We start from the raw sequence: 25,201 nt of genomic DNA, 5'->3' as shown, positions 1-25,201 counted from the left end.
AGGCTCAGGGTAATGACAGGGTTTGAAAAGAAACTTAACACCACAGCCACAAAAAAAAAACACGCACACAACACAACAATAGTCCACGCCTCTCTCCACCTCTCTGCTCAGCAGCCCTCTCTCTTTTCTGGAGATCCTTTTCTTTCTCTGTCTGCTCTCTCTGACCATATATGGTAGGGAATTAAACCAAAAGCTCATTGGTGGATGGGAGACAAAGTGCAGGTATACATTTCCTCTTGTTTGGGAAATGTTGCTGTGACACATTTACTTCATGTCTTGTTTGCGTCAGTAAATATCAGTTTCTAATTAGATTTTTACAGTCAGAATAAAACACTTGAGAAGAAGAAATGCTGTGTTTTTCCACTGTCACTGGACCCATTGACTTGCAACAATAAAACTATTGAAAGATGAAGATAAAGCATGTTCCAGGCAGCAGTAGCTCCTTTCATGTTGGTCTACCCTCTTTACATTTGTGTCCTCTCTCCACCGCCACTTATGTGGTTTTGTTTTGTCATATACCCACCATGGACACATCAGCAGTGCCACACCCCTGCTCCTGTTGCAGGTACAGACGAGGCTCCGCATTCCTACACACACACACACACACGCGACTATCTGATTAGATACAAAAGTTACTGAAAGTCCTGCAGCATATCTCCACATCCTTCTGTCTGTAATATGTGAAGCAGTTTATCATATCTTAAAATATCCCACAATGAGACTAGAGCGGCTCATGTTTAACTTTATATTATATTTCATTAAGTTTGAGAAGAGCACATCCTGTTGAATCATAGCAGAACATCATCAGACTAGCCTGCAGATATATCTAAAGTTAAAACAACAAGTAGCACAGCAATTAAATCATGGTGAATCAGTTATATCATTATCTCATTTGGTGTATTGTTTTTATGAATGAATTGCTGATGGTTTTTCAACACTTAGTATATAAAATCTCACATTATTTGATTTGTTCTCTGTTGATTGACTTAATTGTTAAGTCAATAATTCCAGCTCTAATTGTGATCATATATTCAAACAAAGGACACTGAGTATCTTTCCATCAATATTGACGAGCAGCACTTGGCTTACATTTGGACCACATCCTTGATTATGTCCAGGTCTACGGTCCAAGTCTGGTCAATATGCAGCACAACTGTCAAATAGGCCTAGCTACTACTTCCTCATCTGGACCAAAACTGGAGGATAAGAGCCAGATGTGGAACCAGAGTGTGCATTGGGCTGCAAGATTAATTTGACTATCTGGGGATTATTCAGTCTAATTTTATTGACCTTTCTGAAAAGTTAGTTTAATTGGCTACATCACAATCAGAGAGGTCAGGGACAATGGTCAAGAGCAACAACAACAACAAAAACACACATGTTTAATAAACTATTTAATATAGTGTAATTTAAAAACAAAACAAAAACATATTGCCAATGTATTGATTCAGAGGCTCGTGCAGCATCAACTCTTTTACGTGGAGCTCTTGAACGCACCTTACGTCGCGGGGCAGGGGAGGGGGCGGGGCTTCTGATAACCTGGATCAAAGGTGCGAGCCGTCCATCCCCGCAGAGCCACGCCTGAGCAGCTGGAGCGCGTGACAGAGCAGAGGAGGACAGAAGAGGAGGAAAGAAAAGAGAGAAGAAGTTGTTTGTTTGTTTTTTGTCTCCCTGAGCAGCTTCTTGTTTCCTGAACCAAGAGTCGTCGAGCAGGACGTCGCTGCTGCAAACACGGACAGAGGAAGACGAGCCGAGCTCACCTACAGTGCCTGCAGCTGAAAACCAGGTGAGTCCTCGAGCTCGTTTTGAGAGGTGGAGGGTTGTTATCTGTGTCCCCAGCGGATGGGAAGGATAACCAGCTAATGTGCAACTTTATATTTTAGAGTGCAATGGAGACAGAGTTTATAGCCTACATTTCAGAGAAAATACATGAATCACCCTAGTTTGCTCGAGATGAGAAATGTGGCGCACCTGGCCAGGTGTGCTCATCAAGCCGAGGACCCCTTTAAACACGCGCGTGCCCAATCATCACCATTTTGTTGGAGAATATGGATTATCACGATTAAAATTATGGAAGAAATGCAGCCATAGCTATGACAATAAATTACAGCTACTGGCATCTCTCTGTATGATGTAAACAAGTCGAACAGCGTCCAGTATAACCATTAAAATGAACCAGTTCTTCCTATTTTCACAACGTGAAAAGTATATTTTTCCTACACTGGCAGAAGTCAAAATTCTGACTAAAAATTGTTCATGTTTAGTTCACTTGTACAAATACATCTGCAGGTTGCAGTTTCCTTTATTTAGCAGGAGACAATGATGTGTTTAGTGACACCAAAATGACCGACAGGCTTCTGTTGTAGTGTGAAATTCATGTTTGAATTTCACATATTCGCTGTTCAGAGGCAAGTTTAGGGCTGTTTATGCTTACGTAGTTTGGATCTTGCAATGCATTGGTTTTGTATGAGATGAACACTTCTTCCTTCCTTTTTTTTTTTTTTATAACACAAGCAGCACACACCCTGCTGCTCGTGCGTGTGCCTGTGTGCATCTACCCTTGGGATATGAAATTGACACTGTGTTAATGCTGTGGTTTTTGTGATGACTTGGCTTGTCATACATTCTCAGTACAATTTTTTTTTTTGAGCCAGTTTCACACAGGTCACAGTTTTACCCTTGACTTGTGACAATAGTCACTGATAAGAATGCAGTCTTCCTCTTTTGGTTTAACTAAAGCAGCATTGTGGCTACATTTTTTTATACATACATCAGCTTGTACAGTAATATGTAAAGTGAAATGGAAACATCTTATTACAGTAAATATTGAGATTACACCCATTTTTTCTACCATGTCTGAATCTCTAAGAAATTAGACATCTTCTTCTCCTTGTTCACTGCTCTCACACTTTAATCCCTGAATCCCACACCACTGTGCATCTCTTATCAGTCCCTCACCCCAGCAGCCCCGTCTCAGCGGCACAGGCTGCAGGTGGCAGGGCTCGTGCTCTCTGTTAGCCTAGGTGAAGTCCAGGTAAAGCTGGGATTGAGTGGCAGCCAAGAACAGCAGAGTGCAGGTTCTGTTTAAAACGTTCATCTTAAGGCCAAAGAGCACAAGGGGCGTGGATGAAATGGGTCCATGCAGACCAGAGGAATGCATCTACAGAGATAACTACATGTACTGTAGAAACTGTGAAGTTTAACAAGGTGAGGAGATCCAGATGTGACCAGACTAAGAGTTTACATGTTGGTTGCAACCCAGTCACTTAAGATGTTGTGCATCCTCAACAGGGTTTTGACTGGATAGATGGTTTTTTGAACAGGGGAGAATCGATGCAGGAGAGTGGACATGCAGATTAAAGTAGTTGTGGTGTTGTCATTTTTGAAGCACTGTGGCAAACTGTGCAGAGGCAGACTTTGTGCAACTTCCTGAGGAAGTTAGCCCATGGATAGCTTTTAGCAGTGAAGCCACATACATGTGAATGTCACAAGTTTTCTGCGAAGGCTTATTGTGTAGTCACTTTGTGGTTGTAATTAAAATATTAATGATGTATTCAAGCCCTTGTATATTTGCTGTAAATGCGTGATGCTCTAGTCTCCCCTGGCCTCTGCAGATGCTGCGGTTCAATCACTGTGCTTCATGATCAAACCTGAAGAAATGTGGGCATGTTGTGTTCCTCCCCCACTGAGCCTCAGGAGTCTGAGCACATAATGAACTTAAGAGAGACACAGATGACACCTTGTGCACTGATCCCTTTATCCCTCACTCTATAAACACACACACACAGTCTTGTGTCTTTATCTCTCTCCACACACAAACGCACACACACAGCACGTGCTGTTCTGTTGTTGTTCACCATCCATCGTCAACCTGAGAGAGGGCGGCTCTGATCACCTTCGGCTCTGCAAACATTCATTGAAATCTAAACATTTAGTCCTGTCTAGAAAAGTAAACCAGGATGTGGACATTCATATAGGTTAGTGATGGGTATGTAACGCATCCCTGGTTCATATTAAATTTCAGATCTATTAATTTCAATTGCCCAGTTTATTATGGGAGATTTTTACAGCCCTTTCCCTTCAGTGTGGTCTTTATAAGGGATTATCTTTCCTCTGTTGCTTTAGTCGTACTGTTCCCAACCTGGAGGCCACAAGATAATGCTCAGGAGTCGCCAAGTGAAAGTGTCCTCCTTTTGTCTCCTCCTTTTTTATTAAGATACACTTGATTGTTACTTGGGCAATCCATCGTGGGAACAATACTTTATTCTATTGCTGTCTTAGTCTTAACAGAAAGTATTGATTAGAATAATTTGCCCATTAATTTGCACATTAAATCCACATTTTGGGAATCTGTATTTATTTGAGGGACCCTCCTGAGAGATACGATGAGCCATTGCATCCATTCGTTGGATTTTAATTCATTAGAGGGCTTTTTCATTTTTACTAATGAGGCACCAAGTCTTTATCCAGGGTGTGGTTGGGGAGTAATGACATTTCTCTCTCTGCCCAGACTTGCTCCTGACATTCCTTCCTGCCTCTCTGACTGCGAAGCATCCCTCCACCAGCCTTTATCAGGACTTTCACCCAACTTTAAACAACTAAGGCCTCTAAAGGCCTCTTTATCCTAAAACAGACAATGTAATGGCTACCCATTTCATTACCTTTGGCGGAAATTGCGGATGTGAAGTGATTTGTGAATAATGAGCAGTGGGAGAAGGAGTCGGGAATTTGTGGAATTCTGTGTAATGAGCTGGTGAAGAAGGAATGTGGGTCGCACAGGGAATAGAGGATGGTCAGGTAGAAGGAGAGGGAGTTGTACTGTAGGGCGCAGCTGAAAAGTGACTTAATTGTTTTGTCCGACTGTCGAGCCTCATATCATTAATATACTCTTCAAAACAGATCAGAGACAAAAAGATGAAGAGTGAAGTGAATGAAGAGCTTTAGTGCACAGTTGCGTTTATAGGTCATGTGTAAAGTATTTGCATGCTCATTGTAATAACACAGTGAATTGACATTAAATTACAGCTGTGGCAGAGGCAATGTGCCCAAACCTGTGCTGCACCTCCTGTTGACTCCTGACACTGCATTAAATGTCATTACCTTGAAGAGTGTTAGCGGCATCTTTGAGTTTGTGCGAGTAAGAACACAAACCTCAGTTATATACTGGGGTGAAACGTTGCAGTTGAATGTCAGAGGTGAAAGTCACACACAAACACGTCACTGCATGTGATGAGCAACAGATTTGCATGACGGGCAGGATAATGATGTTGTAGAAGATTGTGACATGCAGAGTTTTTTGATGAACAGATATATAAGTAGTAACCATCTCAAATGATAATAGAAGAGAATAAAAAAACAACATACAAGTTCATTGTTTCACCCTTAAATTACAATATTATTGTGCTTTGAGGAGTTAAAAAAGATTGTTTAAATGTCCCAGAACATGTCAGGTTCTTTCTTATTACGTCCCTGTATGGTCTAGTCAATAGTTAACAGCCGTAACATTTGTTGACTTATCTTTCCTTGCACATGTTTAATAAAACTGGAAGGTGTAATTTTTTTTCACCTCAAGCCTGTGTCTAAATAAAACATGGGCATAATCCGTTCAGTATAATGCAATTCAAAATACCACAGAGGAACACCTGACAATGGCTCAGAAACGTTATCACTCCACTAAGGCTACACTGTCCTCTACACATCACATTTACCATTACTCAGAGTCTGAAACTCTGAGGCTGCCAGGGCTCCTCATGCTCAGACATTCTTCATCTCAATCTTGATAAAGACACACATTCATAGATGGTACAGTAATGGTGCTAGTGAATCAGTTAAAAGCATAAAAGGGTTTTGTGCAACAACGAATTGTACAATAATGGGAAGTGAGTCAGACTCATGGCTGCATGAACTTAAAATGTCATTGCATCATCTGTCGGTTTAGCACCCTCAGATCTGGAGGTCATACTGTAAGTTAGTTTGTGTTGAGGCATTTGAAGACAACTATGAGGAACTTGGCCACCAACTCCTAGAAAATAAGCAGGATGGTCAAGACTGGACTATTTAATTTAAATATTACGAGGCACTAAACAGAATTGGATCTTACAGTAATCTTCCTTTGTATATTTGGGTGTTCTTAAGTATGTTTAAATTCAGATTTTTTTTTTGTCTCCTGCATTTAGATAATCTTAAAAAATGTAATTTCCCCATTTCAGATAAAATAAAGATAAAAAAAAAAGATAAAAGAAGCTTATTTCATTAATAATCATGGTGTCCCCTCACAGTATGAAGTGATTTTTCTGGAGGTTGTATTGAATGAGTTATGGTCTTTCTTGACCTATGACCAAAACTGACACTAATTGATGCTAAAAACATTACGATTTGTGTATGTGTGTGTGTGTCTTGACTTGATATGATGTCCAAAGTCTGGTCATCAGACTTCTCAAAATGCCTTCAGATTTGTTACAATATTCCCTTGCTCTGTCTTAAAGCTACCATGACGGACGCAGACAAATTCCTGTATGGGGACCGCAGTGGCATCAACAACCCCTTGGCCCAGGCCGACTGGGCCACTAAGAAGCTGGTATGGATCCCGTCTGAGAAACTGGGCTTTGAGGCCGGGTCTGTCAAAGAGGAGCATGGAGACGAGTGTGTGGTGGAGCTGACGGATTCTGGCAAGAAGGTGGGAAAACATCATTTCTCTTGATCCTGAATTTGTCCAGACGTTACTGTTATAGGATGTTTTTTGGAAGATGCATCGTTAACTGGCAACCAACCAGCTTTTTCATGTGCTGTGTCAATGGTTATCGTACTTGTTTTCAAGTAAACGTAAACATTTCAGTTGTCAGTGTACACGAGGCTCATCTGACAGGACGTCTTGTCTCTATGAACCTTAGGTGAAGGTAAACAAGGATGACATTCAGAAGATGAACCCACCCAAGTTCAACAAGGTGGAGGACATGGCGGAGCTCACCTGCCTGAATGAAGCCTCTGTGCTGCACAACCTCAAGGAGAGATACTACTCTGGCCTCATCTATGTGAGTTTGGGTGGATGCATGTGTTTACAAAGCACCACAATGAATGTGTATTTGCACAGAGCCACATGTAATGGATATGTCTTTGACATGAACTTCATTGTGTGCACCTAGCTGTGTTAAAGCTCTTCTCTGACAGTAACTGTCTCTCTCTTCTTACTCAGACGTACTCTGGTCTCTTCTGTGTGGTGGTCAACCCGTACAAGTACCTGCCCATCTACACTGAGGAGATAGTGAACATGTACAAGGGCAAGAAGAGACACGAGATGCCCCCTCACATCTATGCCATCACAGACACGGCTTACAGGAGCATGATGCAGGGTAATGGTCATATTTTGGTGTATTCAACTTTATATGCTCCATGCACCCAGACTATTAACTCGCAGTGGATAAAGTTTAGGTGCCCAAGGCGACTTCACATGTCAAACCAACAGACCTAAACTTAAGTTAAGGATGGCAACAAATCGGAGTAACAGATCTTCCTATTGAAAAGCTGGAGCATTTTTATTCAGAAAAAAAACTTGATTTAATTGCAAATAACCCACCATCTATTAACTTATTTCTCCTTAAGAGTCAAACACTTAGCCAGCATGTTATTCTGTTAAACACTGAGCCTTACCTCTTCTGTTTTGTCAGCTTTGTTTTTTCATTGAAACTTTTCTGTTTTTGTTTGTTTGTGTGTTGATAGATCGTGAGGACCAGTCCATCCTTTGCACGTAGGTCTCTTCTGTTCTGTAATCATGCCAAAAAAAAATGTGACCAACTTAATATTGAATACTGTGCAATTTGTCATCTGTTATTTATAGGGTCAGATTTGGACCAAGGCCTTTAGCCCTAAATACTATTAACTATAAACCCTATAGAAATAAAAAGTTCATTGTGCAGTGGAGCCATACGTGTTTTTTATTAGCAGATGAATTGTAGGCTACTCAGTTGATATTGAATGAAATTACAGGTTCAAATCTAACCCACTCTTTACCTTGGAAAACCTGTATTCATTGCAGGGTAAAATGTTGCTTTTATTTTGAATGTAGTAGTGGCAATATTCATCCTAAATGCAGCGTGGAGTATCCTCCTTTTTCTTTTATTTGACCCCTCTCTTACACACTTTGTGTCTAAATCTTCATATTGTCTTTTTTTTCAGAGGGGAGTCGGGAGCAGGAAAAACTGAAAACACAAAGAAAGTCATTCAGTATCTTGCCCATGTTGCCTCATCTTTCAAATCCAAGAAGGACCAGGTCAGTTTTTCTCTTCTCATTCCCTCCTTACTTCCTGAATCTTCATCCACAGATGTGTAAAGACTACAACGGAAAGCCCCCCCTGTATTTTTCCTCTCTGGATATTCTCTGCTCCTTCCTGCCTCCCCATCGCTCCCATTTGTAGATTTCCATTTTAGTCTCTCTGTGTGTGATGTTGTCTACCTGAGCAAGCTGTGTTGCGACTACTGAACATTCCTCTTTCAGGCCTGTACGTGCCCGCACCTCCCCGCGGTGACTCGAAGTGGAGCAGAACACAGATGTGCGTGTGTTTCTGTGTGTGTGTGTGTGTGTGTGTGCAAACTTGTACTCATTCTTTATACAGGTTGTTTCACAAGACAACACATGAAATTTCATTAATCATTTCTCAATGATTCGCTAGGTGACACCAGGTTTCCTCTGCAGTTATGTAATTTGTGTGCCGAAGCTGGTATCTGGTGTGTTGATCTTTCTCCTTTTTCACTTCCTCTCCAGGGCAGCGCAGTGTTGTCTCATGTGAGTTCATCGCTCTGACTCCATAAGCATGCTGCCTTGACTGTTTGTTTGTGCACATGCACTACTTCTACTAACAGGAAACATAGTCTTGTCTGTGTCTGGGTATTGAAGGAAATGCATCAAATCACTTGAACATAAGTGATGGCTTTAAAGGAGCAGTTCAACATTTTCATGAAATGAGCATATTAGCATTTAGAGATTTAGATTAGAAGACTGAAAGCAGTCTCATGTTTGTGCAGTAAACATGACTCTATAGCCAGCAGCCAGTTATCTTGGTATACAGACCGGAAACAGAAGGATACGGCGAGCCTGAGTCCACCTACCAGCACCTGATGTTCACTCATTAACTTTTTTTTAATCCATACAAATGAGGAAACTCCCTGTAAAACCAGTCTTACTTTTACCTTGCACAAGACCAAACTAACTCTACTACTGACCTGAGCCTCATATTTCATGTGAATGCATGAGTTGTATATCTCTGCTCTCTGCAAGTGAATGGGTGCTTTTTTCTACTAAGAAAGTGCTACAATAGGAAAAGTGTTTTTGTTTGTTTTAATTCTTTGTCAGTTTTCTATTTATTGTAAAGAATCTGACATGAGATCAGAGATTATTTTCGTTGTGTGAGTGAACTGCTCAGAAAAACAGTCGATTTTTCTGAGGTTTGACTCGGATGTTGAACAACACCTTGGTGTTGGTGCTTAATGTAAAACAGTATCAGGTGAAAGTGTCCCACCCCACCCAGCAGCTATCCTTTTTCCCACTCTAGTCAGGCTCAGCTCATGGCATTGTTATGTAGCAGTGTGTATAGGTCTGGGGTGTTGCAGCGCACTCCTGCATTTGCTTTGGGTGATCTTGCCTAACCTGCCTGTGTGCTTCTTGTTTGTGTCTGCATGGACAGGGATGGTCTTACAGGGGTTTTGTTGCCCTGTGGGTTTGCCGTGCTGTGGGAGTGTGTGTTGGGATGTGCAGGCTGCAGTTTGTGTGTGTGGAGGGGGAGGGACAGGGGGGTGTTTGTATCTGCTGATAAGACATGCAGCGCTGCAAGAAAATGCATGATTTTCAAAAGTTGTGCTTGCTTGCTGCCAACGCCCAGCACAGAGTTATGATAAAGCACTGTTGGTCTCCACACCTTGCTCTGATACCATCTCCTCTCCATCAGGGGGAACTGGAGAAACAGCTGCTACAAGCAAACCCCATCCTGGAGGCCTTTGGTAACGCCAAGACCGTCAAGAATGATAACTCCTCAAGATTTGTAAGAATAAACTAAAATCTATTTTTTCAGTTCTTTTTTTTTTCCTAAATAATTATACATGAAAGTTCATCTCGCATAAACAGCAATTAAAATTAGAGTGTATCAAACATTATGTATTTACCTGCACTGCTTATGAAAAAACACTGAGAAGGGCAGAGAGAAACAAATAACCAAGGTTGTTCAAGTTTAGCAGATGTAGGAAACACACTCGCTGTAAAAGGCTGAAGAATTACTACTTAATGAAACATAATTCTTAGTTTCAGTGCTGTAAATCAAAATGTTTTTATCTTTTTTTTTTTTTTCTTTAGGGAAAATTTATCAGGATCAACTTTGACGTAAATGGATACATCGTTGGAGCCAACATTGAAACTTGCATCCTTTTTAAACAAAAGAATATTCCTGTTACACTCTCAGGTCTTCTGTATGCGGGCTGCAAATCGGCCCTGGCACAAAAATGTAGCTTTTCCCAACGTTTTGTGCTTAGAAAGACTGAGAATAGTTGGTAGCCTACTGTTGAGCTGTAATAGTCCCCAACCCCACACCACCATTTATCCAACCTAGCACAAGGCCGTTCTGTGACAGACGGGTGTTCACATAAGTTGAAGATTTGGGGTCCTTACAATTTTAGATGTGTTGTGAAAATTTCACATTATAACAGTGAACAGTCTGGCAACTTTGTCCCAATCGGTCTTGGCTTTCTGCATTGCATGGTGATCGTTGCTGCTGAGTTTGCATTTGTATGTCCTTGACGGAAATGCTGTCAGATCTGCTGGAAAAGTCTCGAGCCGTCAGACAAGCTAAAGAGGAAAGAAGCTTCCACATCTTCTATTACATGCTGACAGGAGCAGGGGACAAGCTGCGCTGTGAGCACTGAAAACATTTTATTCCAACATGGATGCACTGAACTGGGCCTCAGGAAAGGCCTGACTTTGAATGTTGCAAATGTGGTTGTATTGATGACTGAACGTGATTTATAGTTCAAGAGTTAAGACACTTATGAAATGGAAAACTTCTATAAACTTATTGAAGTGCATGTGAAATGCCTGCTGTAGGCCTCTAAAGACTGAGGTTCCTTTTTCTCAGTTCAGTTATTATAGCATCTGAGTAGAGCTGGAGTGTTTGTGCAGAGTCATGAGAATACAAAGCCCAAATCTCCTCCACTTACAGAAATACTGTTCATGATAAATTCTCAAAGAGCTCTCTCCTCTTTCTAGCCGAGTTATGTCTGGAGGATTACAGCAAGTACCAATTCCTGTCAAATGGAAACGTGACGATTCCCGGCCAGCAGGACACGGACATGTTCACTGAGACAATGGACGCCTTTGAGATCATGGGCATCCCAGAAGAGGAAAGAATTGGTATTTATCCTCTTTTATTTGCTTTTTTATTAGGCTGTGAATAACAATTTATTTTTTTAGTGTTTTCATGTTATTCAGTCATGTAACACTGAATGTAAAGCTAGCAGAAGTGGAGCAGAAGACTCTTGCATAGTAACCACAGATTTAACAATGCAGAATTTAAATGATTAAATAAATCCGCTTTGCAGATGTTTTATGACGAAGAAATGCATTCAACATGTTTATTAGAGCACAAAGATGAGCTCAATGTATTTTGCTTGTTAAACCATTCAAAAACCCGATATTTAGCCAGACAAAATAATAGGTAAAAGAAAATGTACAATAATTACTGTTTCCTGTGATGACTACAATCTGACAAAACCTCACATGTGAGAAGCTGGAACCAGCAAAAGTCTGTTCACTACTGATTAACCTGCTAATAGTTGAAGAGCTGTTTACAATAAATTTGGATGTTTAAAATTTGAATAAGTTTATTTTCTTTAAAGGAGTGTGTTTATTACACACAATTCCTAATCTGACTTCCTCTTGAGCAGACACTGACCTCCTCTGTTTGTTGCTCAGGTCTGTTGAAGGTGGTGTCGGCTGTGCTGCAGTTGGGGAACATGAGCTTCAAGAAGGAGCGTCACTCTGACCAGGCCTCCATGCCTGACGACACTGGTACGCAGTTAAATACACACACTCCCTCATCATCATTTCCTCTGCATGTGGTCTGTCTCATTCCATTTGCTTAAGCCCTCCTAATTCATCATAATCCATCATCTTCCATTGTGACCACCATGTTTCACCTCCAGCTGCCCAGAAAGTGTGCCACCTGCTGAGCATCAATGTCACTGACTTCACACGAGCCATCCTGTCTCCCAGAATCAAGGTCTGCATAGCTATTGATACATGAAGGTTCACATCGGTCATCGCGTTTAATCCATTTCTTCCACTTTTGATTCCACCTGGTGTTTAGGTTTCCATTTCTTAATCCAATTTAAATGAAGATTTACTAAGTGAGATGATTTCCATGTGATAATGACCTGAGTCTCACAGTATGTCGTTGGATTATTTTCTGTGTCCAGGTTGGCAGGGACTATGTGCAGAAGGCCCAGACTCAGGAGCAGGCTGAGTTTGCAGTCCAAGCTCTGGCCAAAGCCTCTTACGAGAGGATGTTCCGCTGGCTGGTGCTGAGAATCAATAAAGCTCTGGACAAGACCAAGAGACAGGGAGCCTCCTTCATTGGCATCCTGGACATTGCTGGATTTGAGATCTTTGAAGTAAGCTGTTCAGGAGCTTGACAGATTGATGGTGTTGATTGTAATTGTGGTGCTGTGATTACAGACGGAGTCCCCTGGTGTTTGTGTCAACAGTTTAACTCTACTTTCACCATCACCCAACATTTATTTAAGCTTTTCCAGGTCTTCTGACCCTTATGTACTGTGCATTGCCTTTTTTGAATGGTGTCTGTCAACATTAGTATACTAATTAGTCGCCACTCTCCTGTGTAAGGACACGACAGCTTAGAATAAGTGTGTGATGTGGAGTTATGTTGCACTGTGAGTACCCCCAGCACATGCAGCTGGTAAAACCTGATGAACAGGTACGTAGGTGTCGTGACGCAAGAGTCTGCAGCCCCACTGTTGTTGCATCATTGGTCATAACAAGCTTCTATAATAATGATCTGACAACGGTGTGTCGTCATCTCAGCGGCAGGTTAAAAAGTGGATGAGGAGCGATATGAGATAAACCCAAAAATTTCAATTTTTTTAATATGCAATCGATAGCGCAGAGACACTGAGGGAGGATTGACAATCACAAAGTAGGCCTATTGTGTGTTGTGATATTTTTTTAGTAACTATGTTTAATTGCAAATATAATTCATTAACAGTTTATCATCTCAAATAGTGGTTTTGCCTATAAGCTGTTAGAAATGGTTTAAAGTTGTCAAATCATGCCAACTTGGTGTATTATTGATGTATTGTTATTTTGATATAACGGTGCAAAACTTTTTGTGTTTCTCTCCTCTAGTTGAACTCCTTTGAGCAGCTGTGTATCAACTACACCAATGAGAAGCTGCAGCAGCTCTTCAACCACACCATGTTCATCCTGGAGCAGGAGGAGTACCAGAGGGAGGGCATCGAGTGGAGCTTCATCGACTTTGGCCTGGACCTGCAGCCCTGCATTGAGCTCATTGAAAAACCTGTAGGTTATTATGTATTCTTAAACAAATAACGCCAAAGGCATCTATCTTGACTTCTCATCACGCTTCAGATAAAGCTGACATTGAGTTACAAGCTCTCTGCAGAATTTACCGCTTGTGTTCAGATTTCTGCTTTACAAGCTGAGACATGTTACTGCACAGGGATTATTAAAACTGCAAATGTCATGTGTTCACCTGTTTGTCTTTCCACTGTCCACCCAAGGCCGGTCCACCAGGAATCCTGGCTCTGCTGGATGAAGAGTGCTGGTTCCCCAAAGCCACAGACAAGAGCTTCGTGGAGAAGGTGGTCCAGGAGCAGGGGACACACCCCAAGTTCCAAAAACCAAAGAAACTCAAGGATGATGTTGATTTCTGCATCATGCACTACGCTGGAAAGGTCAATGGCAATAACTGTGTTTTCATTTGAATATCAAGACATCTGAACATTTTGCACTTAGACACAGGCATCCTCCGAGTCCTACCTAAATGTTGACAAAAAAATTCAACATCAGGGCTAAAAATGGAAAAAAGGGGAACAGATTTACCTGCATCCTTTACTTTTAGGTAGTTTGCAGCCATCTAGTGGTGGCTCTTATTCAGCTCGTAAAATTATTCATACAGCCCAAGTACCAATATTCACCTCTGAAAAAACACAAAAAGCAACATCTTCACCGATTGCTGATCCATACAGTGACACACACATAACAATGGTTCGATGCTAACATTACATTAACTCAACATTACAGTTTGTCATCATTAACTTAGCTGTGCTCTGGTGCAGGTGGACTACAAAGCAGACGAGTGGCTGTTGAAAAACATGGATCCTCTGAACGAGTGTGTCGCCACTTTGCTCAACCAGTCTACAGACAAATTTACTGCTGACCTGTGGAGAGACAGTAAGTGGTTCAGCTGAACTCATACAAAATGTCATATAGCTGTAAACGGTGTACACATGGCCATATACCACAGTTACCATATACCATGTCACATACATGTGACATAATGGTATAGTGTTATTTTGAGAAATTGTCTGACAACCTTTTTTTGTAGGAACCCCTGCACACTGTCTTCACTTGCAATTTATTTACGTTTCAGTACTAGGCCTTCATCGCCACCACGTAAAAAAAAAAAAAAAGTTGTCGGACAATTTGTCCTCCTACGCACCTGTCTGTGTATTTTTCATTTTGAGAAATTAAAAATGACCTTTGTCTATAAAACAATTAATTTCCCCCCTTTTCTACGTCCTCTCAGTGGACCGTATTGTCGGCCTGGATAAGGTGGCAGGAATGTCAGACTCCATGCATGGTGCGTTCAAAACCCGTAAAGGCATGTTTCGCACTGTGGGCCAGCTATACAAGGAGCAGCTGAGTAACCTCATGACCACACTCAGGAACACCAACCCAAACTTTGTCCGCTGCATCATCCCCAACCACGAGAAGAAGGTACAGCACAGAGAGACAACACTTCACTGCAGCTTCTTAAGAGATTAAATATCTTTTTGTTTTTTCGGAGAAGAACAGATGAACAAGTCTCTAAATGTAGTCTCTGTATTGGTTCCTTCCTTCAGGCTGGTAAATTAGAGTCTCACCTGGTCCTGGACCAGCTGAGGTGTAACGGAGTCCTGGAGGGAATTCGCATTTGTAGACAGGGTTTCCCCAACCGCATCGTCTTCCAGGAGTTCAGACAGAGGTAACATGTGGCAGCAGAAGTGTCAGGATGTTGTTTTTCTTCTCTTTATAACCCTAACACTCCTAGAACATTTTCAGAACAAACCTACTTGACATCTAACCCATCCAAACATCATTATAACACAAGATAATAAACACACATTAAACACATAATGGATGAGATCCATCAGTTATAGAGACTGCAGATTTATAACCACAATAAAGAATGTGCCCATAACTACAAAATCCAATCGGATATGAGCAGCTGCTGTTCATGATGTCATTTGTTAGAAGTTGTTTTTCTGTCTCTCAGGTATGAAATTCTCACTCCAAATGCTATTCCAAAGGGCTTCATGGATGGAAAACAAGCCTGTGTGCTCATGGTAATAACAATAAATCAGTTCATTAGAGGAGGAAGAAAATGGCTCCATGTTTATTCAAGTGTCAGGACTTGTGACTGACTCCCTTTTCCCCTCAGATCAAAGCTCTCGAGCTGGACCCCAATCTGTACCGCATCGGTCAGAGTAAAGTGTTCTTCAGAGCTGGAGTCCTGGCTCACCTGGAGGAGGAGAGGGACATAAAGATCACTGATGTCATCATCAGCTTCCAGGCCTGGTGCAGAGGATATGTGGCGCGCAAGTACGAAGAATAAAGTCATTTAACATATTAGTTTAATTTTTTTTTTTCACTTTCACTCAACATCTATAGATATGGGAAACATCTTTGCATCTTGTGTCTTTTTTCACACAGCTTCTTTCAAGTTTTGACAAAAAGACTTTGTACTCAATATTATTTGTTTGTACTGTTTCTTACTTTTTTTTCTTAGAGCTTTTGCCAAGAGACAGCAGCAGCTGACAGCCATGAAAGTTATCCAGAGAAACTGTGCAGCTTACCTCAAACTCAGGAACTGGCAGTGGTGGAGGCTTTTCACCAAGGTAAGAGATTAATGAAGGTAAAGCTGACTTTCACTAAAGGTTTACTCAACACACTAACAGGACAGCAGCGCATTTCACCTTCTAGTGTCATGGTCACTCTTGTAACTATCAAAATATAGTAATGCATAATTTTCAACGAAGCCTAAAAGAAGCTTAACAATGTAACATGCTACATAAATTAGAACTTAAACCTAAGACTTATTCTTAAAGCTGTAGGCAAAATGTTGATGTTAAAAGATATTTGATGTAATATGAAGAATATTTAATTTATCTGTGCATCTGTAGAGCACTCTCTACAGATGCTTTAGGATATTGCACTCTTCAACAGCTGGAGCAATGAAGCAAAAGAAAATAGGTTTTCCTTTTGAAAACTAAAAAACAAATGTTTGGTTGGCTTTTTTAACCTATTTATTTTTTCCTATAGGTGAAGCCACTGCTGCAAGTGACTCGGCAGGAAGAGGAGATGCTGGCCAAAGACGAGGAACTGGTCAAAGTGAAGGAAAGACAAGTGCAGGCTGAAGTGCAGCTCAAAGAATATGAATCCAAGCAACAGCAGGTAGGAACCTCTGCAATAATGGAGTCAGTTTAACGGTGTCATCTATTATAATAATATCTGTGAACTAGCAGGGGTCCAGCCAACACAAGAAAGCTTGGTAGAAGTACTTTGTGGGCCACCTATTATTTTTTCCAGTGTTATTGTGAGAAAGTATTACCGTTAAGTAATGGCACAGAAAACTCACCACTTGGCAGACAATCCCCATCACAACCAACAGAATAAGGACCGACCAGACGAGACCAGAGTCAGAATGGTGCTGATGGATATTTAACAGAAATAAAATAGATGTCTGAGATGGCCTCATATTAATCTGTCACTAAGTCATCATCACTCTTATGTGATGCACCTGTCATCATCCAGCCTCTCTCTGACTTTGCCTCCCTTCCCTCTTCTAGTTGAATGCTGAGAAGTTGGCCCTTCAAGAGCAGCTCCAGGCCGAGACGGAGCTGTGCGCTGAGGCTGAGGAGATGAGAGCTCGTCTGTCCACCAGGAAGCAGGAGTTGGAGGAGATCCTGCACGACCTGGAGTCTCGCCTGGAGGAGGAGGAGGAGCGAGTCACTCAGATGCAGACTGAGAGAAAAAAGATGCAGCAGAACATCACAGTCAGTAAAGTCCAGAATCCAAACTGTGATTAAATGTTTTAATACATGAATGTGGCATAATTTTGTTGTTGTTTATCCAGAACCTGGAGCAGCAGCTTGACGAGGAGGAAGCTGCCAGACAGAAGCTTCAGATGGAGAAGGTCACCACGGACGCCAAACTGAAGAAAATGGAGGAGGACGTCATGGTGCTGGACGACCAGAACTGCAAACTCAACAAGGTCTCAAAGAGATACTCTTTGGATACTGAATTGATCTTTCTAACCATTACTGAAATAATCAGGAACAAGAACATTATAAACAAAATGTTTGCACCTGTGAAAATTTGTACAACTGTTCCTTGGTTTGTATTGAACCTCAGGAGAAGAAATTATTGGAGGAGAGAATCTCTGAATGCACCACCAACTTGACCGAGGAGGAGGAGAAGTCTAAAAGTTTGCAGAAACTCAAGAATAAACACGAAGCCATGATCACAGATTTGGAAGGCGAGTATCTGTTTACCTTACCTTATTTTTTTTTATTTTTCAAGCTTTTTGATGTTCTGTATTTCTAAATTACAACTTAAGTTTGACCTTTCACCTACAGATCGTCTAAGAAAGGAGGAGAAAGTGCGTCAGGAGTTGGAAAAGAACCGTCGTAAACTCGAGGGAGACTCCACTGAGCTCAACGACCAGATTGCAGACCTGCAGGCACAGATAGCTGAACTCCGAGCTCAGCTGGCCAAGAAGGAGGAGGAACTCCTCAGTGCACTGGCCAGGTCTGGGTCATACTTTGCAACTTTTGCATTTTGCTCCAAAATGTTATTAAAAGCAATGATCGGCCATTTTTCCCAACATGATAAAAGTTAACTTGGTCATTTGCAAGTTTGCGAGTTAATATGGAGTAACCTGTCTGTCAGACTCATGTCTCTGTTCCCTCTCCTCACCTACAGGATTGAGGAGGAGGCTGCAGCTAAAAACACAGCCCAGAAGAAGATCAGGGAGCTGGAGGCCCAGATCTCTGAGCTGCAGGAGGATCTGGAGCTGGAGAGGCAGGCGCGCTCCAAGGCTGAGAAACAACGCAGGGACCTGGGAGAAGAACTGGAGGCCCTCAAGACGGAGCTGGAGGACACACTGGACTCCACTGCAGCACAGCAGGAGCTCAGGTAACTGTCTGCAGCAAGATGTCTGAATTTCTGCCACAGTTTCTGAAAAACATGATAATGATGGCCTGAATGGTCAGTTGACAAAATCCTCAGAATATTTCAATCTCAAATCATCACGCAACATTTCACCAACTGACATTGTATGAATCTGGTTCTACTGGAAACTGGGGGACATCCACATGATAAGGGAAGACCCCACATTGTACCCAATATCAGTTTCTCCTCTGTCCTCTTCTCACACCTCTTTGTTTCCAGGACGAAGCGTGAGACTGAGGTTGCCCATCTGAAAAAGACACTTGAGGATGAGGCCAAGACCCATGAGCAGCAGATGGCTGATATGAGACATAAGCACGGTCAGGCATTCGATGAGCTTAACGAACAGCTGGAACTGGCCAAAAGGGTAACTGTCACATTTTTTTTCTTCTGACCACAATGGTAGTTTAACTCCACCACCGTGTGATCGGTAACATGTCTTGTGTGCTGCTCCTGCAGAACAAGGCATCCGTGGAGAAAGGCAAGCAGGCCTTGGAGAGTGAGTGGAACGAGCTGCAGATCGAGTTGAAGACTCTGGTACAAGGCAAATCAGATTCTGAACATCGTCGCAAAAAAGCAGAATCCCAGGTTCAAGAACTGCAGGTCAAACATGGAGAGAGTGAGCGTCAGAGGCAGGAGATGTCCGACAAGATCACCAAGATGCAGGTATGGATGGAGAGAGTCTCTCAGATGGTTTACAGGGTGGAGCAGCGCTAAAAGAAGATGAACTCTTGGAGTGGCTGATGAAAAAATGTTTATGACCACTGCTTCTTTCTCTCTGGTGTCTAGTCGGAGCTGGACAACGTAAACAGCCTCTTGAGTGAAGCAGAGGGCAAGAACATCAAATCTAGCAAAGACTTTTCTTCTGTAGAGTCTCAGCTGCAGGATGCACAGGTACGAACACTCTGACATTAAGCAGCTTGAAATAAATGCAACTATGTTTTTAAAAAATACCTGTTCTGTTCATTAGCCTGTAGCTAATCTGGTCTGATTTTTCATGGTTCAAAATTGTTTTGTTTTTTCCTTATCTGAACTCAGGAGCTGCTGCAGGAGGAAACTCGTCAGAAGCTCTCGCTCTCCACGCGGCTGAGGCAGATGGAGGACGAGCAGAACAGCCTGCGAGAGATGCTGGAGGAAGAGGAAGAGGGCAAGAAGAACGTGGAGAGGCAGGTTTCCACTCTGCAGGCTCAGGTTGGTCCACTGTGTTGTTCTGTAACAAAGTAAATGTCATTGAATGTCTATAGGACTTGTGATTCATTCATCAAAAAGAAGACATTAATGCTGCTCAGCTTTCTCTGATTCGCTCTGTGTTCCTCTATGTCTTCAGCTGGCAGATATGAAGAAGAAGCTGGAGCAGGAGGCCTCGTCCTTGGAGGGAGCAGAGGAGGGCCGCAAGAAAATCCAGCGAGAAGTGGACAGTTTAACGCAGCAGCTGGAGGAGAAGACGGCAGCTTACGACAAACTGGACAAGACAAAAACCCGTTTACAGCAGGAGCTGGACGACCTCTTGGTGGACCAGGATCACTTGAGGCAGATTGTCTCCAACTTGGAGAGGAAGCAGAAGAAGTTTGACCAGGTATCATCTTGTTGCTGCTATATTTAATTTAACCATGTAAGACCCATTGAGCCCCAGAAACCATTTGAAAAGATTGATCTTCAAGTGTTTGCAGTAAATGTCACAGGTTAAAGGGGAGGAGCTGGCAACAGTAGATGTGTTCTTGTTGCACAAATGAAATGATGCATGCACATCAGTAGAAAAACATTTTCAGTTATGAATAGTGTAAAGACATAATCCCATCTGCCTACCTTGGTATGAGATGGGAACAAATGAAGAGACAAAACCAGGTAATGTCTCATGGATTTCCTGAGATCTGATGGTGTGGCTACTGTAATCTTTGTCACAGGCCCATGCATTTAGAAAAGAATAAACCTTCAGTGGTAAACTTTCTAGTGTTAAGCCCAGATTTAGTTTGTTGCTCTGAGGCCACAAATATGGGGATCTTATTTTTGTTGTGCCTTTTTTTTTCTGGATTAAGAAAATGTTTTTATATGGATTATTGAAAAAAAGCAAAAAGCTGAAAATATGGCTGTTTTTCCTACATCAAAAAGTTACATTTTGGACATTATTTTCAAAAGGTCAGTGGTGTGTAAATCTTTTACTGCCCTGTCTGATCTGAACCTCTCCTTTCCTTAGATGCTGGCAGAGGAGAAGACTATTTCTACTCAGTATGCTGATGAGCGCGACAAGGCCGAGGCTGAGGCCAGGGAGAAGGAAACACGAGCACTGACACTGGCCCGCGAGCTGGAAACCATGACGGACCTGAAGGACGAGTTGGACCGGGCCAATAAGATGCTCAAAGCTGAGATGGAAGATTTGGTCTCCTCCAAGGATGATGTTGGCAAGAGTGTAAGAGAAATCAGCGGCTTTTGTTGTTGCTTGCAGAACTATAGTAAGATTAACTGTTTCTAATTGGGTCGAGAGAGTAGGTTGCTGCTTTGTCATTGGCAGCATTTGTCCTCTTCATTGCAGGGAAAAACACTTATTAATATGTAAAATGCAACCTCCTTGTCCACAGGTTCATGAGCTGGAGAGGTCAAAGCGTGCCATGGAGCAGCAGCTGGAGGAAATGAAGACTCAGCTGGAGGAGCTGGAGGACGAGCTGCAGGCCACAGAAGATGCCAAACTGCGTCTGGAGGTCAACATGCAGGCCATGAAGGCCCAGTTTGACCGAGACCTGCAGGCCAGAGATGAACAGGGAGAGGAGAGGAGGAAACAGCTGGTTAAACAGGTACGAGGGAGGAACCTAAAATGTCTGGCTCACACACTTGGTTTCATTTTAGTTTCTTCACCATCTGCTCCAGGGTTGTAAAATGCTGAGTTTATGGTTTGTCTCTTTTAGGTGCGTGAGATGGAGATTGAGCTGGAAGATGAACGCAAGCAGAGAAGTCAGGCTCTTTCATCAAAGAAGAAGCTGGAGATGGACCTGGCAGAACTTGAAGTCCAGATCGATGCTGCCAACAAGGGCCGTGATGACGCCCTCAAACAGCTGAAGAAACTGCAGGTAAAACAAAACACATGCACCAAAACATCAAACTCTTCAACTGTAATACTGATACTGGACAAGTATCTTCAGCTTGTTTCTGTCTGTGACCAGTCCAAGTAAGCAGACTTGCTGACTATGCTTTTGTGGTCACTTAAACTGACTGAATGCTCCTCATGGTGTCTAACCTCCGCCCTGCTGTGTGTGTCCACTCTCCAGGCCCTCATGAAAGAGCAGATGAGGGAGCTGGAGGAGCTGCGTATGTCCAGAGATGAAGCCGTCAACGGGGCCAAGGAGACTGAGAAGAAGCTCAAGGGCATGGAGGCAGACGTCCTGCACTTCCAGGAGGTAAAACTTGAGTGGATGACAGGGTGTGGATAAAGTAGCTGGTGTGGGCATTTTCTTTTGTCATAAATGTATAAATGTTAAGCAGAATATTTTAGGATGGCATGATTATGTAAACATGACAATGTCTTGTGAACCATCAGTACAAATAACATGTAGGTCATGACTTAGAAGGAAATGCCTTTAGAGCTCTCCCACTTCATTTTCAACATGAAACTGATAACTTGGCCATGATGCTCTCAGTGACCTCTAGTCATACTGAGTGTTAGCAGTGGAGTAGGTAAAAGTATAGAAATGTTCAGAAAAAACATTTTCTCTCCTCTTTGGGCACTTTCAAGTCAGAAACTTGGCAGTGGTTTTTACCATTTACTGTTTGATTCATGTCAATAAATGCACATCATTTTCTTTGGATGTGATCAGTATATCATTTATTACTCTCTACTATGGTTATCCACTGCCATCAAGGGTCAAACTTCAAAGTGAGAACAATATATAACACAACAGACAAAAGATACTGAATGACTGAAATAGACATATTATAGAAAGGGACTAGAACAAGGCTCAATTCAAAAACAACCATCTGTGTGTTTTTTGGTTAATTGCATACAGTGAATATTATCTAAATTTGTAAGAAACTGCCACATTTTTACAGGTAACTGCCAACGGCCTCCAAAAACTTAATATACTTGTACCCTCCACTTCCTCCAGGATCTGGCCAATGCAGAGAGACTGAAGAGACAGGCCCAGACCGAGAGAGATGAGCTCCAGGACGAGATTAACAGCAGCAACTCCAAAAAGTATGAAACAATGAATTATATCTGGAGAGTGTGGTTGTAGTTCATGTATTAATTGACAACTGGGTATTTATTTATTTAAATTTTCAACTATTAGTTGAAAGTTACATAAACGTGGTTTCAGTGTACATACAGTACATGGATGTTCATTTTGTTGAGTTAAAGTAAATATTAACCATCAGTCCTGCTTGTCGTCTCTTGCTGTTGCTAGTTCTCTGCTTGCCGACGAGAAGAGGAGGCTCGAAGCTCGTATCACACAGCTGGAGGAGGAGCTGGATGAGGAGCAGCTCAACACCGAGATGGTCAATGACCGTCTGAGGAGAACCACACTGCAGGTACGGATGCACGTTACCCCAGATATGTTGAATCACTAAACGGATAAGAGAATACCTGTAGAGATGTAACAAGAGAATACAGAACAGGAGGAAAAAATCTTTAGGAAAGAGCCACAATGAGGACCACAGGAGAGGAAAATGTGCAGCACTTTACTTTAACATGGGCTCTCTCCTGCGTGTCCCTCGTCAGACTGAGCAGTTGAGCACAGAGCTGGCTGGAGAGCGCAGCAACTCCCAGCGGCTGGAGGGGGCTCGCTCTCAGCTGGATCGCCAGAACAAGGAGCTGAAGTTGAAACTGCAGGAGCTTGAAGGAACCATCAAGTCCAAGTACAAGTCCTCCATCGCCACCCTGGAGGCCAAGATCGCTCAGCTGGAGGAACAGCTCGACACCGAGTCCAAGTGAGTGATGGTGTTTTCTGTCTGTAAACCAAGCAAACTCATTTCAAATGAACACTTTTGTGTTTGCCTTGTCCGCTCCATTTTTGAATGATCCTCTTTGATAGTGGCTGTAAATGTTGTTGCTTATTTTTTAGATAATCCCTAGAACTTGATGTGTTTCACAGCTGCACATTTGCTTTTTCTACTTGTTTCAGGGAGCGCCAACAGGCCTCCCGGTTAGCCAGACGGACAGAGAAGAAGCTGAAAGAAGCTTTACTACAGGTGGATGACGAGAGGCGCAACACGGATCAATACAAGGACCAGGTAAGCTTCATGACTGCTGAAAAGGAAAGAGGTGTTAGTTGTGTAGTTTGATTTGGATGTGAATCCCTGCTGATTGTGGTTACCTCTGTCTCTCTCTGCAGGTGGAGAAGACGAACAGCCGAATGCGTCAGCTGAAGCGCCAGCTGGAGGAGGCCGAGGAGGAGGTGACTCGAGCCAACGCCTACCGTAGGAAGCTTCAGAGGGAGCTTGACGATGCCACGGAGTCAGCAGACTCTATGAACCGTGAAGTCAGCTCTCTGAAGAGCAAGCTCAGGTAAGGTCTCTGCAGAAGCTCAGGATCCTGAATGCTGACAGCATGTGGTCTCTCATCTCGTCCCCTGCTGCTTTGACTTTGACCACTTTGACCAATCATCATGTGCACTTGAAAAATGTTTTGTTCTTGGATTGTGATTTTACACTCAATTTTAGTCTTTAATTAAAATATCTAATATCCAATCTCTTTTCTACTTGTGTGCAGTGTTTGTGCAATGCTTGATTTGTGCTTAAATTATTTGTTTTTTAAAGACGGGGAGATTTCAATCTGCGCCGTATCACCAATCGCTCCGGCATTGAAAGCGATGAGGATGTGGACATCCAGACTGAGACAACTCAGGAGGAGGAGCCAGCTGAGTGAGCAGAGGAGCGCCATGAGGAAGAATATTATAATGACCAGTCAACATGGAGAAACAGTAAAATATTAGTCATGCAAGCTATGGTGTGAGACTGAGGATTTAGCCTTTTATTCAACTTGACAATCGACAACTAGCCTTATTGTTGCTTCCCATATGATACATTTACATTTGGCCAAATCTTATTCATCTCGGCAAATGTGAGCAATGTTTTTCTACAACACTTGGTCTATTTTTCTACTTAATGGGTATAATATGAAAATTGCTCCTCTAACAAGCCATTGCAGTTTCATTTTATCTGTACTTAAGGGTTATTTGCTGTCACTGCTTATGGAGACACACTGGTTATTTTATGCTTGTTTTGCACACAAATATGGGTCTTTTTTAAGTTCAGGTGCAGTTACTAGTCAGTTAAAAATCTGTATCTGTACTGTATGCTTTTCCTCTTCACTGTGTTATCCTCTTAATGTTATTACCTCAACCAAAACACACACTGCCAACACGGATGAAAAGAACACGAGTTTGGAAAATGTTGACATGGTTGAATTATACTAAGTTGGTGAACAATGTTGGTACAAATCACTTGGTTGATGTATCATTTCTCACTGGATTTACACCAAGTGATTATTGGTGGTGGGTTATCATGTAGCAGCTATGTGCTATGCTTTGAGCAGCAGAGTGGTTTCTATTGGCTCCGTAGCCCCTGAATGTTGAATCCTGCATATTTTAGGTCCATTATGATCCCTGTATTATCAAAGAAATCACATTTCATATTGATGCCAATATTTTAAGGCTATGCAATATTTTATATAATGCCTTAATGCAATAAATTGACAAAATATTAAATGTA

At 42.2% G+C, this 25,201-nt stretch overlaps 1 protein-coding gene across 2 annotated transcripts; it reads left to right on the top strand.

Annotated features, from left to right (window-relative positions):
* Positions 1–1,483: 1,483 nt before the first annotated feature.
* LOC146991527 (myosin-9-like) lies at positions 1,484–25,201 on the top strand. Of its 2 annotated transcripts, XM_085773914.1 has the most exons (43): positions 1,521–1,786; positions 6,486–6,676; positions 6,891–7,031; positions 7,193–7,349; positions 7,717–7,744; positions 8,173–8,266; positions 8,759–8,779; positions 9,939–10,031; positions 10,340–10,403; positions 10,796–10,894; positions 11,246–11,389; positions 11,951–12,046; positions 12,181–12,257; positions 12,454–12,648; positions 13,400–13,573; positions 13,795–13,968; positions 14,353–14,467; positions 14,823–15,013; positions 15,139–15,260; positions 15,552–15,621; positions 15,717–15,877; positions 16,065–16,173; positions 16,598–16,729; positions 17,125–17,331; positions 17,412–17,549; positions 17,690–17,813; positions 17,914–18,085; positions 18,260–18,472; positions 18,728–18,872; positions 18,965–19,171; positions 19,295–19,399; positions 19,544–19,696; positions 19,833–20,081; positions 20,700–20,912; positions 21,082–21,294; positions 21,406–21,567; positions 21,766–21,894; positions 22,600–22,688; positions 22,897–23,020; positions 23,211–23,419; positions 23,614–23,722; positions 23,824–23,996; positions 24,248–25,201. In XM_085773914.1, the coding sequence occupies exons 2-43, from the start codon at positions 6,491–6,493 to the stop codon at positions 24,354–24,356; spliced, it is 5,886 nt and encodes a 1,961-aa protein (XP_085630040.1). In that variant the 5' UTR covers positions 1,521–1,786; positions 6,486–6,490; the 3' UTR covers positions 24,357–25,201. The 2 variants fall into 2 exon arrangements, with proteins under 2 accessions (XP_085630048.1, XP_085630040.1); XM_085773922.1 differs by lacking the exon at positions 8,759–8,779 and having other exon boundaries at positions 1,484–1,786.

This window comes from Trachurus japonicus, chromosome 1 (genome assembly GCF_045865225.1).
Source record: "Trachurus japonicus isolate A0001 chromosome 1, Traja_1.0".
NCBI classification, from domain to species: Eukaryota; Metazoa; Chordata; class Actinopteri; order Carangiformes; family Carangidae; genus Trachurus; species Trachurus japonicus.
This window is presented reverse-complemented; position numbering and strand designations above follow the sequence as displayed.

What these genes read in the sequence shown, in the direction of transcription:
- LOC146991527 (XM_085773914.1), top strand. Translation starts at nt 6,491, where the DNA reads ATGACGGACGCAGACAAATTCCTGTATGGGGACCGCAGTGGCATCAAC. An exon ending in TGCTGACCTGTGGAGAGACA is followed by an intron (nt 14,468 to 14,822) that starts GTAAGTGGTTCA and finishes ACGTCCTCTCAG; the next exon opens with TGGACCGTATTGTCGGCCTG. An exon ending in TCCCCAACCACGAGAAGAAG is followed by an intron (nt 15,014 to 15,138) that starts GTACAGCACAGA and finishes TCCTTCCTTCAG; the next exon opens with GCTGGTAAATTAGAGTCTCA.